At 40.4% G+C, this 15,872-nt stretch overlaps 1 protein-coding gene across 4 annotated transcripts in view; it reads left to right on the top strand.

Moving 5' to 3' along the window:
• The window catches only part of Slc9c2 (solute carrier family 9 member C2 (putative)), a 58,182-nt gene that overhangs the window by 21,249 nt on the left and 21,061 nt on the right, over positions 1 to 15,872 (top strand). For 3 of the 4 annotated variants that reach the window (XM_048421557.3, XM_048421556.3, XM_048421558.3), the window contains exons 11-20: positions 1 to 82; positions 1,000 to 1,163; positions 2,476 to 2,595; positions 4,436 to 4,533; positions 5,622 to 5,741; positions 6,694 to 6,892; positions 8,050 to 8,238; positions 10,079 to 10,228; positions 13,317 to 13,368; positions 15,229 to 15,377. In XM_048421557.3, the coding sequence (XP_048277514.1) occupies positions 1 to 82; positions 1,000 to 1,163; positions 2,476 to 2,595; positions 4,436 to 4,533; positions 5,622 to 5,741; positions 6,694 to 6,892; positions 8,050 to 8,238; positions 10,079 to 10,228; positions 13,317 to 13,368; positions 15,229 to 15,377 (1,323 nt within the window). The remainder of the gene's footprint in view (positions 83 to 999; positions 1,164 to 2,475; positions 2,596 to 4,435; positions 4,534 to 5,621; positions 5,742 to 6,693; positions 6,893 to 8,049; positions 8,239 to 10,078; positions 10,229 to 13,316; positions 13,369 to 15,228; positions 15,378 to 15,872) is intronic. The other variant, XM_048421559.3, reaches the window with a different exon arrangement.

Here is a 15,872-nt window from a genome sequence, read left to right as displayed (position 1 = left end):
TTTATATTCTATATACAAATAATATCAGTATTGACAACAGGAATAAATTCACATATGATGCTTCGATCAGCCAAGACATTAGGTAAAGTATTATTATATACTTTATATACTATATTATACGGAGGTTTATTGGAGAGAAAATGCAAATAGAGTATTAATGGAATGTCTTATGGACTGTAGGAATTGGCTCATAAATGACTTCTTTTCATTAATGAATTGTATATAAATTATTCTTTGACTGCATTATTGGTTTATATAATTTAGTAAAAACCAAATGAAAAGAATCTCAAAAAAGACAGGTCTTTCCCTTCTACCAGTATGTCTAGAATAATAGGATGATTCTGCTGGGTCTGGTCGTCCAGAGACCCAGGCCCCTTTCTCTTACTGCTTCTCTAGTTCACAGGTTGCCTTTGTGCTTGCAGGGAAGAAACTACTCGGTACCATAGTCTAACTAACACAAGAAAAACTGCCGGTGTCCACAGTCTAACCAACCAGGAAGAATAAGTTGGAATGTGGGGACAGGAGGATAAGCAGCTCCTCTTTAAGGACAGATGTATCATTTTAATACACATTCCATAGGCTAGAGCTTAATTACAGGAGACACACGAGTGATGGAACCTCGAAAATTTACCTTATTTTTTTTTTTTTCCTGGCTGGCCATGTTCTTAGTCAAAAGTCAGGGATTCTGTGGGCAGAAGGATGGAGGAGAGAACGGACATAGGGGGATGCTTCCCAAGCTCTGCTGGAGCCGCTTATCTTCAAAAAGAATCTGAATTCAAAGACAAATATAAATGTGACAATAAAATCACAAATGGGAATATTTAATAACATCTGAGAGGAATCTGAAGCTATTTATAATGTAATTACATGAAAACAGTGGAATAACAAACATACCTTATAGAGAAATCCAACAGAAGAACCTTGGTAGCAGTGGGAACGGGAGGGGAAAGCTGGGGTGGGTAGTATACTAATGCCTTCATGTCTCTTTTTTGATCACAGGCTTGTGTGCTCTCTCCCTCCCAAGACAAATGGCTGTTCGAAATGCCATTGAACACATACAGCAGACTATAAAGAATGCAATAACTTTATTTAAGACAGAAAAAATTTTAACAAATGTTAACTGGGATGTAGTAGAAGAAAAAGCAAATATTGGATTCAATCCCGTGAGTTGATAGACACGATGATCACCTTATTTTGTCTCTCTGGGTCTTCCTGTCTTTCCTGACTCAGTATTAGAGACACGACTCTGGGGTTGAAGAGACAGCCCAGTGGGTAGAGTGCTTGTCACGCAAGCATCGGGACCTGAGTTCCATTTCCAGATCATACATGGAAAAGCCCGGTGTGATGGTACTTGCCAGTAATTCCAGTTCTGGGAAGCCCTGGAGTTCACAGGACAGCCATCCTGGCCTCATCTGTGAGCTCCTGCTTCCAATGAGAGACTGTTTCAAAAACTGAATGCCTAAAATTGTCAAAGAACAAATTTAATTAGTAAAAATTCCTTTGAAAAGTAAAACAAAACAAAAATCAAAAACAAAGTGGCTCTTCTGAGGTGATCGCTGTCCTCCACACACATGTGCACACATGTACACACACATCCACAAACATACATCTGTGTACATATACATATGCACAAATGTGATTCTACTAACCAAATACTGGAAAATAGAGGGGAAATTTTATTAACTTTGATGTCCTGGTGAAGCAACTTCTTTGGATTATGTCCCTAAAAAGAAAGTCTTCATGATTGGCCTTTCTGTTAGATACAAGAAAAATGGATGCTTGTTCAAAATGGCTGGCTAAATTCCAAGCAATGACCTCTGCTAAGATGACGCTTCTGACAGGCAGAGATCCCGAGAGATCTCTCTCATGTATTATAAAAAGTAGAAACCATAGGCAAAGGTAGAGAGTAGTGAAGTATAGACAGGTTTAAAGGGTAAACTGGCTTCTAAATCTCCCAAAGGAATATTGCCTTCATGGAAATTGAAATCGATGGTCTAATATTGTGGTGCTTTGAAAGAAAATGCTCCCTCAAAGGGAATGGCACTATTAGGAGATATGGCTTTGTTGGAGTGGATGTGGCCTTGTTGGAGAAAGTGTTTCACTGTGGAGGAGGGCTTTGAGGTCTCCTATGCTCAAGTTACACCCAGTGTCTCGGTTCACTTCCTGTTGCCTGCAAGAGGTAGAACGTAGAACTTCAAGCTCCTTCTCCAGCACCATGTCTGCCTGCACACTTCCCACAATGATAATAATGGACTAAACCTCTAAAACTGTAAGCTAGATATTAAATGTTTTCCTTTATAAGAATTGCCATGGTCATGGTGTCTCTTCACAGCAATAGAAACTCTAAGACACATATGGCAAAGCATTAGTCAAGTTATATACAGTTTATTGCTGTAGCAATTCTGAGTGAGTTACTAAAATTTTTGTTTGTTCTTAACAAACCAGTTTTACTTATTTTTAACTTTGTCTTTCTAGATTTTAAAACAGACTCACACTGTTCAGGTTTCCCGTGTTTCCCAAGGTCCAAATGAGGAGTTCCCAACAGATGAAGTTTTAATAGAAGAAGCCAGATTGCATGTAGCTATAATACAAATGGTTGGTATTATTCAAACAGTATTATTTTTTGTCCCACATGCCTTTAATCCTTATAGTTTTTGGGTAATTAGAAACCTTTTTATCTTCTGATATAGTCTATCGACTGTCAAAATTAGTGTTTGAGTTATGGAAATTTATTTATTTGGCGTGTGTATGTGTACATGTGTGTGTGCACTGTGAGGTAATCCTTCTATACACTGTAAATATGTATTATTCTCATTGGTTAATAAAAAGCTGATTGTCCGGTAGCCAGGCAGGAAGCACTAAGTGGTACAAGCAAACTGAGAAAGATGGGGTAAAGTGGAGCAGAGTCAGAGGAGTGGCCAGCAGATACAGGGAGAAGTGAGATGAACGTGCCATACTGAGAAAAGGTACCAAGCCACATGGTAGAGTGTAGATAAAAAATATGGGTTAATATAAGTTTAAGAGTTAGCTAGTGGGGGCTGGAGAGATGGCTCAGCCGTTAGGAGCGCTGACTGCCCTTCCAGAGGACCCGGGTTCAATTCCCGGCACCCACATGGCAGCTCACGGCTGTCTGAAGATCCAGTTCCAGGGGGTCTGACACCTTCACACCAATGCACATAAAAGAAAGTTAAATAAACCATAAGAAATATTAAAAAAAGAGTTAGCTAGTAACAAACCTGAGCTATCGGCCAAGCATTTGTAATTAATAGAAGCCCCAGTGTGTTTATTTGGGAGCTGCTGGCCAGACAAAAACTCTGCCTGAATGTGCCAAAAGTTGACAGTGAGTGTTTTTCTCAATTGTTCTTCAATTTTATTTTTGGAGACAGTGTGTTTTATGGAATCTGAAGCCCACTGATTTGGTTAGGCTGGCTGGCCAGCAGGCCTGGGGTATCCTCCTGTTTCTACCTCCCCATTGCTGGGAGTTCAAGCTGGCGCTGAGCTGAATTGAACCTTTCACATGGACGCGGGGATCCAAACTCAGGTCCTATGTGTGTAAGGCAAGTGCCTTACTAATGGAACCATCTCTGCAGCCTGAGTTATTAAAACTGAAACAAAACCAAGTCTTCCTTCTTTGGACTTTTAATTCAAGTTACAAACATTTTGTTTCTAAGACTAGTAAGTTTTAACTGTCACTTTGTGGACCTTTTAAACAGTTGAAAGGTTTTGTTTTGTTTTTGAGACAGGGTCTCAGTAGGTATCCTAAGCTTATCTTGAACTCATGATTCTTTCGTTTCTGTCTCCCAGGTGCTGGGATTATGGGTTTTTGTCACCACATTCAGCTGAAACTGCTTTTTGAAAATTGAATATATTGAGTTTCTCTTATATGAGAGTCCGGGGGCTGCTTATTTAACTTCTGTTAGTGTAATAAATTGACAGAACCAATGACGTGCCAAGGCTGACAACTGGTGTTAGTAGTTATAGTGTGAGTTATGTAAGAATCAGGAAGCACACGATGGGGGTTGGCAAGCCAGCTGCTCAGTGGGTAAACCCTCGTATCTTCTTGTCCGAAGACCTGAGTTCTATCCCCTGAACCCACTTGGTGAAGGAGAGAATTTATTCCCACGAATTGTCTTCTGACCTTCTTGTGCTCACACACACATTGAATAAATATAAAAAACAATGAAATAAAATTGTAAGAGAAGCATAAGTTATTTGTGTACTTTTTCTTCTGTCTTTTGAAGTAAGATTTCACTGTAGCTCAGGCAGTCCTGGAACTCATGATAATCCTCCCACCTTTCAAGTGCTGGGATTACAGGTGTGAGCCACAGTTCTCAGCCATTCCATTGATGTTTTGATCCTTTGTAATTTTTATTTCAATATAAATATATGTAAATATTTATAAGTATAAAATATTGAAATATAAAAACTGTTTTAGAGTAGCTTTGAAAAGCAATGTAATGATGGAGTCCTTGGAGTAGAGGCAGCCCGAATATTAATTGGTGCAACCAAAAGCTACTGCCCCATCCATGGAAAGTAAGTGAGAAACTTCTTTATTTGTATTTTCTCAGGTTGAATGAATATGTGGCTATGAACAAACAGAGACTTAAATGTCCAGATTAACCAGTCTATCATCTTAGTTCTCTGTGCCCATCTATTTGTCCACCTGTGCATTCATTTATCTATCCAATAATATTTTTCCCTCTTCTTCCTCCCGCTCCTTTTCCTTCCCCCCACCCTCCTACCTGCCCTCCCTCTTTTGTTCCTCTCTCCCTCCCTTTCTTTTTTATGCTGGGCCTTGAGCATGCTAGGTAAACTCTTCTGACTGTCTATATCCCTCTGCCCCATTTATTTACTTTGAATGCCCCTCTTTATTCTGCTTCCCACGCTCATGAGTTTCATAACTTTGGAGATGATCAGGCTTAGATAAGAGGCAAGGAAATCCATGAATAAGAATCTATAGAGCTTTAATTGCTCTTATAAGTATTTTGCTTTTGTATCATATTCTGCAAGTTACTGGAAAAATAACAGTAGCCTGAATTTTGTTCATAGATTGCTCTCTGGGGACAGAGTGAGCTCTGGAGTAGATGTCCTAAATGATAGTATTGCTAGATGCCGTTCAGTGTGGTGGGAAAAGCTCAGTGTCTTAGAGATGTATCAATATGTGGTCACTGTCCTGGTTAGCATTAGTGAGTGGGTGATCTGAGACAAAGCGGTGAGTCAGTGGTCATTACTATTTCAGCAGTCTGGTCATCTCTACGGGAGACTTATCATTGGCCTGGGAATTACACTTGGGAAAACTGGTGCATTCAGTTGCCTTTAAGGTTGGGTAACATGAGACAAAAAGGAAGCTTAATTCTAGAACTCCTGAGGGGGTTGACTGGTCTAGAGAAACTTTAATTAGGTCCTGTCTCAGGTCAGGAAGGGTTCTAGGAACAGGGACACAGGAGTCTCAGGCTAAAAGTATTACTGAAATATGACCACGGTGCACAGATGGATAGGTGCAGGAGCTAAGGGCTGAGACAGCATATTCAGTAAGCCCACATTAATATTTAGTCTATCTTTCCCCTTTTATTGTCCTAACTGAGATACTGTTTTTAACAACACACATGTGTCTTTCTTAGATTCATGAGTATTTCTGACGTTTCAACTTATGTGAGAGCTAGAAGTTGGCTTATAAAGTTTAAAAACATGTTAACTTACTTGGAATATCACAAAGAAAGGATACTTTTCACTGTACCTGGGTAAGTATTATGAACCTTTAAGAGCATCATACCCAAAATATCACCATTGCAACACTTTTAGAGTAGATAATGCCAGAGTGGATGCTGTCTTCAGCAATAAGGACTTAGAAACTTAGAATATCTAGTTCTAGTGGCTAAGCAGGAACAACAATAGCCTTTGTATTGTTTTGGAAGCCTCTGGGAGCTACCTAAGCAACAAGTCATAAGGAGGGAATCTCACAAACAAGATGTTTTTTAATCCAATCTAGTTGGCCAAGTAAATAGCTATCATATCTGGAAGCCTCTTTTGTTCAGTTCTATTTCGGATGGATTAGAAAGTTTTAAGAAATGGATATGGTAAATTTTTTTTTTTTGGTTTTTCAAAACAAGATTTTCCTGTGTAGCTTTGGGGCCTGTCCTGGAACCAGCTCTTGTAGACCAGGCTGGTCTCTAACTCACAAAGATTCGCCTGCTTCTGCTTCCCGAGTGTTGGGATTAAAGGTGTGTGCCACCACTGCTCAGCATAAATATGGTAATTATTGAATACTTCTCCCATTTAAAATTTTTAAACAATGCTAAGGAATAACACATATTCCTCTACGTTTGTTTTTTGTTGCTTTTATTACATACATTAACAGAGTCAGCCTTTTGTCTTCCTCTATTATAATCTCTATATAAAGTATGCTAGTTATTATTATTAGTAGTAGTATTTTGTTTCTTGGAGACAGGGTTTCTCTGTGTAGCACTGGCTGTCCTGGAACTCACTCTGTAGGCCAGGCTGGCCTTAAATTCTCAGTGATCCATCTGTGTCTGCCTCCTAAGCACTGGGACTAAAGACATGCATCACCATGCTCAGCTATATCCTTTTTAGTTTTACTTATGTATTTCATATTATGTCTAGTTAGATTTGGCCTTCACTGCTTACTTGGTATACTTTAAATGACTTGATATTATTTGCTCTTATTTTTTTCAGGAATAATAAATTTCTGATTTTTGTCTATCGCATTATTATTTCAGAAGAATTTGAATATGCCACATATGTTGTAACAGTAATGTATATTTTCCCTATGATAATACATATATGGCCAACTGCAAGAGAGCTAAATATATCAGCACTGATATCGATAAACTACTACTTTATGTTTTTATACACATTAGAATCAACACTGAAGGTACTGTGGAAAATAGAAATATATTGTACAAAAAAGAATAATTCAGATATTTTGAATTCATTTTTTGTTATCTTATTATCAAAATAACTTGATACCAGAAGCTATTTGTCATTACAACTGATGGATCCCAGAATGTTCACAGCCTTAGTGCCAGTCTTGGCCATCGGCTGCATCTCATAAAAGTAGAGAGACTCCCAAGGATTAGGTGACAGAAAACTGGTATTTCAGGCATAAATGCTTCCCTCAGATTATTCCTGTAATAATTCATGGAATGAATAAGCAAATACAAATGAATTGGCTTGAGAATCACATGCCTGGACAGGAGACTCAGTGATAGTAATTTATTGTGCTTCATTATTAATAGTATTGCAGCAAACTTGTCTACTGCTTTTAAAATTATTATTTTGGTTTTGCAGCTCCCTTATAGATTCTATATTTTGAGTCTCACTAAACATTTTGATGTGTATTAATAATTTGGGAGGAATTCCAGACAAGTAGCTTAAAATTCAAATTTTAGAATACAACTCATGGGACTGGAGAGATGGCTCAGAGCGTAAGAAGGGGCACTGCTCTCCAGAGGGTCTGAGTTCAGTTCCCAGCAAACAAACTGAGTGGTTCACAATTAGTCATTGTAGACACAGCTTTTCTGTCCCATCAGTCAGCTCCTAAGTAACCACACAGAAACTTAATATTAATTATAAAAGCTTGGCTGATAGCTTAGGCTTGTTCTTAGATAGATCTTATAACTTCAATCAACCTATTTCTATTACTCTATGTGATCCTCTGTCTCCATCCTTCTCCCCAGTCTTCTCTCTGCCCCCTAAATCCTGGCTAGCTATCAGTCAATCAGTTTTTTGTTAAAAAGAAGAGCAACACATTTTCATAGTACACAGAAGGATTATTCCACAGCAATCCATAACCATAACTCCAGATTCAGGGAATCAGATGCTCTCTTCTGGACTCCACAGGCACCTGCACACAGGTGGTGTGCGTAAACATACGCTCAGGTGAATACACACATACACCTAAAATAAAAAGGTCACATCTAGGATGTAACTCACTTCTAGCTAACTTACAAGTTTAAATATTTCCCTCTCCCCTATGTCAATATATAGTTGTTATGGAGTAACATATATTCTGTTTGTGTTTTTAAACAGATAATAATTTTAAAAAGGAAATATTTTCTTCAGAATTGGAATACTTTAGATTTTTTCATCATAGTTATGGGAATCGTTGATATATTGTGCATCTACTTTGTCAAGCTGAGACCAGACAGCTTGATTCTCATCCAGTTTACAGTGGTGATAGGCTATTTAAGAATAATTAGGTTTCTTCCCATCTTTAAGGTAAGACTTCCTACGCTAAAATACTGGTTCACTGCATGGTTTACTAAGTGAGGAAGTAAGCTTCACTCTTTTGAGAAAATGAGAGAAGGAGCTATCTCTTCCAGAATGTTCTTTGAGCAGAGTTTCTTGAGTTTACTTAACAGAAGTATGGGTGAGGCGTTACAGGGGAGACTCAAAATTGGCAGGTCAGTTTCCTTTCCCCAGCAGTCCTCACCATTACATAATCTGGGGAAGAGGCCTTGTGAGCCTTGTAAATTTCAGGGACTTTCTGATACTTGTGAGTGGTTTACTTTCTGAGTCTTAAGGAGACTTCCTCCAGAATAGAATGTTTCATTTTAGAGGAGATGGTTAAACAAACACAAATCTATTGAGAGTGTGCCCAGCAGTTCTCAATCAGTTAACTCTTCTGTCTTGTACTGCCTGAACAAAATCATAGTAAACTGTATTTAATAAATCAATATTATTATATAGTTGGGTTTTTAAATTAAGCACTTTTTGCCAGGAACTGGGGCAACTACTTTATATACTTTATCCAGTTAAACTCTTATAACTACACCCCTTCTGGTGTAGGTGTAACTTCTACATAAAGTTAGGTGCCCTAAAAATTAGACTCAGTCCAATGTGACTTCAAAAAGAAACATCTGTGCCTTGGCAAAGGTTGGGAAAACATTGGAGATCTTTATTTTAGATGCCCTAGGCATCAGTGATCAGCTCAGGGGGTGTCAGTGTATCACAGGAGAAGACTTTGAAAACATTTTCTTTAAACAAAATCCCTCTACCCCCAAGTTTGTAATCAAATAGCAGCTCATACATTCTAACTCTGTTCTTTTAATTCCGGCACTATGATAGTATTTTCTTGTTACTCTCTCCTCTCTGGATATTGACTCTCTCACCAAATGCCCCTATGCTCTGACCCAGCATGGTCTTTAAGGGAAGCACCTTGCTGTGACAGTTGGCTTTGGAACAGTGGCTCCATTGGGTTGCTAGGCCTTACATATTAGACTCATTTTGCTTAGGAGAAAACGGAGTCCTCAGAGTCACAGGTAGCTTGTTAAAGGTCACACAGATGGTGACTGGAGAGATGGTATAAGAGATCACAATCTTTTAAGTCCCTGCATTAGGTGGCCCCAGCCTAAAAGTAGAGAGATGCAAAACAAGGAAGGCGGCATGATGCAGAGAGAGCGTTTCCTCTTCGAAGCTGTTACTCAGTGCCCTGGGCCACCACTTCTGTTTTCTGGTATTGAAAAGTAGAGAGACTGAGGGATGGGGACTTGGACTCCACCTAAAGCTACAGTCAATTATCCACAGAGCTTTAACTTTCGGGAGTAGTCACAAATCCAAGTGTGTGTGGATGCAGTCAGTGGCCCCGTGGACCACACACCGCAGTATCTGACACTGTACTTCTGGACAGGACCAAACTACATTTCTAGAAAGTTCCTGGACATGTTTTTGCTGGCCTACATTTGACACTTCGAGAACTTCTGCCAGAGAGGGTGTTTTCCTCATGATTTTTTTTTGTTAAAAAAATAAATTAACACATAGTATTAGATATCAATCTAGGGTTTTCAAATAAAATTATATTTTTATTAATTTTCCTCCCTCCTCTACCACCCCATTGTCCCTTCTTGTGCACTTCAGTCTATTTTTCATTTCTCCGTCCCAGGGCTCTGTTGCCTTCCCTGCCTTGCTCAACGCCTTTAATTCCCTACTGTGGTCTCCACAGCCTGTACCTACACTCTCTCCTGCTTGCATGTATGCCCATAAGCCTTGTAAACTCGATCTTCATGAAAGAGAAAACACTTAATTAAATGCATGATTTTCCTTCACCTTATTGTTGCAGATTATAATACCAATACTAATAAATATTGCGGATGTACAGATCAAGAAGAGCCTCAGCTTGATGTACAGTATTACAAAAGGCTATGTCAAAAGTCAGGAAGATGCCAAACTTTTGGTCAGGCAAATTTCTGGTCGTGAATCAATCTATCAGGTGAGAAACAGGCAGAGGATGGGGTGGATGGAAATTATCTTACTTAGGTATAATCATGTCTTTAAGATCAGCTTGTCATGTCTGTGACCAACAGACAGATGTCAGTAGTCAAACAGGTTTAAATGTTTGTTATACAAGGCTCTTCAGAGAATAGTGTAAACTTTTATGTGTGTGCATATGCGCATATGTGGGTGTGTGGCTGTGTGTGTATGTACTTGGGTGTGCTATGTGAGACCCTGTCTCAAACAAAATAAGACAAGCCACAACAAGAAAAAACAATAATGATTATTATTATTATTATTATTACTACTACTACTCACCAAAAAGAGAATTGAAAATGCTGAACAAAGCCAAATGTGAGCTGAGCACTCATGGAGTCTCATGGTAAAGCTGGTTGTGGAAGTAGTACTGGTAATGAGATAGGTGTAAAAGTTGAGTGAGTTGCGATGAGTCACTGGACCAAGAAGAGTTGGCAAGTAAAAATGTGCTATGGGACTCAGATTGCTCCCACCCAGTCAGAAACAGTCCCTGTTAAATGGAATGTTTAGGCTTCTGCCATGTTCTCCAGCCCCTGTGTGTTCTCCAGCCCTCTGTGTGTTCTTTAGTCCTGTGCCGTGTTCTCTAGTCCTCTGCTGCATTCCTTCTGTTCATTTGCAGACCCATTAAAATGTTGCTATAATTTTTTGACAGTCACTTTGATCATTTCTTTCTCCAAGCAATGTTTTCTCACCCTCCCTCCTCCCCCTCTCTTTTTCTTTCTATAGAGTTTCTTGAATCTCTTATTTGAAAAGTTTTTGTTTCCTGCATGCCTTCTGCTGTCTTGAAGTCCCATTTTAAAAGTGGGAAGATGGTTCTAGGTTATGCTGGACTACACAGTGAGTTCTAGGTTGGCCGAGGCTACACAATGGGACCCTTTCCCTCCCCTGCCACAACCCTCCCCAAACAGAAAACAAAGAAACAAAACAGAGAACGTGGAGAAGTTCACCGGGGAAAAGGCTTTAGAAGGAGGAAGATGAGAGAAGACAAACAGGAAGCGGGGAGGGCACTAAGGACGGTTGGAGACATTTAGGAGCTGGCAGAGGGATCTGGAGGAGGTGCCTTGATAGCTAAGGAATAAAACAAACCTCCCTGGCACTTTAAAGGGAGAGCTGGAGGGAGCTGGAGAGATGAGCCAGTGGTTAAGAGCGCTGGCTGTTATTTCAGAGGCTCCATATCCATTTCCCAGCAGCACGATGATCTTTAGCTCTAGCTCCGGGAATCTGATGCTTGCATCTAGCCTCCACGGGTACAAAGCACTCACATGGTGCAGGCATAAATTTGGACGAAACACCTCTAATATGAAAGAAAATAAAAATTTAGAAGCAGAGGACTTCAGTAAAGACTTCAGTGGCTTCCTGAGATATGTATTAGGTAGATGCTTCTTCTGAAGTGACTGGGTTGTTTTTTACTTTTTTGTCTTTTGGTTCTTTGCGGTGGGGGGCGCCACTCAGCTCCCAAATAAATACATGGAGGCTAATTCTTTCTTATGAATGCCCAGCCTTAGCTTGACTTGTTTTTAGCCAGCTTTTCTTAATTTAAATTATCCCATCTACCTTTTGCCTCTGGACTTTTAGCTTTCTCTGTTCTCTATATCTTTCTTTCTTTTTTGCTCTGTGGCTTGCTGAGAAGCTAGGTGACTGGCTCCCTGGAGTCCTTCTCCTTCTTGTTCCCCCTTGATCTCCTTTTCCAGAATTCTCTTCCTATTTACTCTGTCTGCCTGTCCTCTCTCCTGCCTTGCTATTAGCTCTTTATTTGACCAATCAGGTTTTAGATAGACAAAGATATACAGCTTCACAGAGTTAGACAAATGCAGCCTAAAAGAATGCAACACATCTTCGCATCATTAAACAAATGTTCCACAACATAAATGAATGTAACATACATCTTAAACTAAATTCCACAACACCGGTGTTTCTGGAAACTGGCCTATGGCAGTTTACCTGCAGTGAGGTAACCAACATTGCCTCTCTGGTAGTGGTGTCTTAGGAAGGCAGGAGGTACTGTTGCCCAGAATCTCAGTGTAAGCATAAATTCAGTTCTGCACAAATGAGACTAAGCATAATGTGAAAAAGGGCTGGACGTGAGTATGTTGGTGCCATAAGATGTTGCTAATATAGAAGTGTTTCATAAAAGATGACATATCTCATTTGCATATACAAAGGAAGGAATTTACTAGGTATAATTTTTAAAAGTCCAAACAAACAGAGGAAAAAACCATTTTTTTTTTTGTTTAAGCTTCAGATAACAGATCTATTGTTTCCGATAAGTAATTTTGTGGCATGCAGTATCTGAGTGCCTTTCAGGTGCCTGTCTGTGACAATCCAGGCAACTATTGCCCCAGAATCAATGCAGTATCTGAGGGCATTGCAGGCACCCATATGTGACAACCTAGGGGACTGTGCTTTGTTGCCTCCGAGTTGTTGGTGTGGCTAAGAAAACGCTCCAGAAAGACTGACAACCAGAGTGATCTTTGAGGAACAGTGTCTGGGACACAGTGAGCAGCCCACAGTAGCCGTTGTGTGGTTGAAAAAGCAATCACATCTGCTTGCCTCAGTGTGGAGTTAACTTCTTCACTTACTTAAGGAGTGACCTTAGGAGTATGAGCTCATTTACAGAGCATGTCCACACCATCCCACTTGTTAACGTGCTCCTGGCAAAGCAGATCCCCAAATAGCTGTTTCCCTAGGCATACATTCAGTCTCTGCCAATGAGAATTCTTAGTGGTGCACAGTGGAGTGATGAATACTTTCTTTCCTTCTTCCCTCTTTTCCCTCCTTCCCTCCCTCCCTTCCGCTTTATTTTGTTTCTTTCTTTCAAACTAAAAACAGTTACAGTAAAGCAAGATACTTATGCAAAATATCAGCCTTGCAACATTCACAGCAATTTGAGTCCCAGTCTGCGGAATACAGTGAAACTCTTCCGGAAGACAAAAGCTCCCCTAAATAAAACTAAGTGAGAATTCCTCTGTGATGCTTCTTTAACTTTTTCTCAGGTGATAAAACCAGGATTGTACTTGGTGTAATAAGAATCATTCCTTAATTTCTTACAGAAACTATATGACATTTTAGAAAAAAACAAACGAGAGGCTGTTAAAGAACTAGGTGAGTGGTTGGAGCATTTGGTTCTCTGATTTGTTTTTCATGTCTATAGACTTTATTTCTCTGTGCTTCAGAAGGCCAACATCCCAGATCATGGTGCTTTCAAGGTTGGTTTCTGGTGAAGCCTGGCTTCTTGGGGGGTAAATATGGCTGCCTCATTGCAGTGTCCCCATTTGACCTTTTAAGCATGGACAGAGGGACTCTGGTACCCAATTTCTCTTATAAGGATGAGATCCCATCTTTACACAGTGGGTACTCCACTGTTATGGCACCCTAAGCCTCATCACCTCTGTGAAGGCCATTTTCTAGCATGGATTAGAGCTCCCGCATGTGATACTGGTCACATGGATTAGAGCTCCCACATGTGACTCTGGTCACGTGGATTAGAGCTCCCGCATGTGACACTGGTCACGTGGATTAGAGCTCCTGCATGTGACACTGGTCACGTGATTTAGAGCTCCCGCATGTGACACTGGTCACGTGGATTAGAGCTCCCGCATGTGACACTAGTCACGTGGATTAGAGCTCCCGCATGTGACACTGGTCACGTGGATTAGAGCTTCCCTCATGTGATACTGGTCACGTGGATTAAAGCTCCCACTCTAATTGTGGGTCACTGACAGCACAATTCTGTTCGTGTCAGAGTGAAAAAGTTCTGGGAAGAAAAAATTCCAAAGAGCCAAAGATCTATGTGGAGGAATTCAACCACAGATGGGTATTTTCTCCTTCCTCTGTGGCATATACTCTATCATTTCAGCTTTCAACTCTCTGCAGTGAGCATTTGTCCTTTTGTAATAGAGAAGGTTGCACAGAATTGCAACCCCCTGTCTCCCTGGGGGAGCCTTTTCTTGACAGATACTCCTCAAGGCTCTGGTGTTCTGTGGACAGCAGGAAAGTGAGATGCACAGAAAGAAAGGTAAAAAGACTTGAGGCACAAGGTAGATAAAGAGGAACAGTGTTAACTTAAGTTAAAAGAGCTAGCTAGAAGTGAGCCTAAGCTAGGCCACACATTGATAACTAGTAAGAAGTCTCCATATCATGGTTTGGGATCTGGGAGGCAGCCTGAAAGAAGGAAGTCTGGTACAGAACATTAGAGAGATGCTGGCAGGTGCTGTGTCAGTGCAGGGAAAAGGTGGAAGCAGGGGTGTCTAGGGGTGTCTGCTCAGATGGCAAGGTCAGGGTCCTCAAGGTTTTTAGGAAGAAGCACACGAAGGTTATCTTTGACAAGAAATTGTTTTGCTTAGCATGGTTGGCTTGCCTGAGGTCACGTGGCTAATAGGTGGCAGTCAGATCTCTAACTTTGGTGGATCTGGTACTAAAATCTATGCTCTAGATTGTGGCTACCCTTTATTTTACTGGTCACCTCATTTTAGTGAAAAAAGATGTGTACATACATCAGACATGGTGCTCAATGCAAAGATGACACATAAAATGCTAATTTTGGCCGAGAGTCTAGTCCCTGACTTCTTGTGTTATTGCAAAGGAATGAGTATGCCACTTGATCTCACAAGACACACCTAAGTCCAGATATTCTTTCTAATGAAAGACGTTTCGTCATCCAACCACCAAAGAATACATAGAGAATGAGGCAGAGATGTCAAAACAATACTCTCGCGAAATGAGTTTTGACGCAGAAATAGGTAGGGAGATACCAAGGGGATAAGACAGAGAGTGGTGTAGTTGTGGGAAAACTAGTTTTCAATTTTCTCATCCATATGATGGGATACAAATTCACCCTACTAGCCTCGGGAGTTTTGTGAGAATGAAAGACTATTGTACAAACACAGTAGACAATTGTAATACAATATTAGTTGTTATTGGTGGTTACTGCGTAGGCTGCTTACCAAGTCTATTTTTTCCCAGGGCTCATAGAGCATGAAGGCCGCGATGTTGTCATTGCCCTGAAAACAAAGCAGGCCATCCGCTATGTGATTGCTAAAGCCCTGAAAAACCTCTCCTTCCTCTGGTCAAGAGGCATCATTGACAAGCACGAGGGCATTGAGATGAATAAGGTAGTAATGCAGTCCCTACCTTGTGTGGTTCTGGAAGCTCAGGCATCCCAGGATGTGATGAGAGGAGGAATTTGGGGAAAGTGGTTAACCATAGGAGCTACCTTAACAATTCCGGGCATTTTTAATGCCCATGGCAATCAAAGTCAGTGCTGCCTGGCATGCTCCAGCAGTTGGAACACGTTGGCTGCAAGAGACTAAAGCCAACTGCAGTTAAATTCAGTGAAGAAGCAAGCGTGGAGATTTTTTTAAAAAAAATAACAGGATTCAGAGGACTTGCAGGCTGTATGCCCAGGCTTCAGGAAGGGACTTGAAGAAAGACTTAGAAAAATTTCAAGATTCCTTACTTCTTATCAGGATTGTCTCTGAAATCTTCTTCTGACTTGTTCTCTAGACTCAGTAGATTGATGGATTGATTCCTTCTTCTCCGTTTACTGGTATTGTATTGCATAGTTCCACTGACTGGAGCATCTATGGAGACAATAACATAGTATTTAT

This window comes from Myodes glareolus, chromosome 5 (assembly GCF_982192425.1).
Source record: "Myodes glareolus chromosome 5, mMyoGla1.1, whole genome shotgun sequence".
NCBI lineage: Eukaryota > Metazoa > Chordata > Mammalia > Rodentia > Cricetidae > Myodes > Myodes glareolus.
Note: the sequence above shows the minus strand (reverse complement) of the source record. Positions and strands in the feature narration are given on the sequence as shown.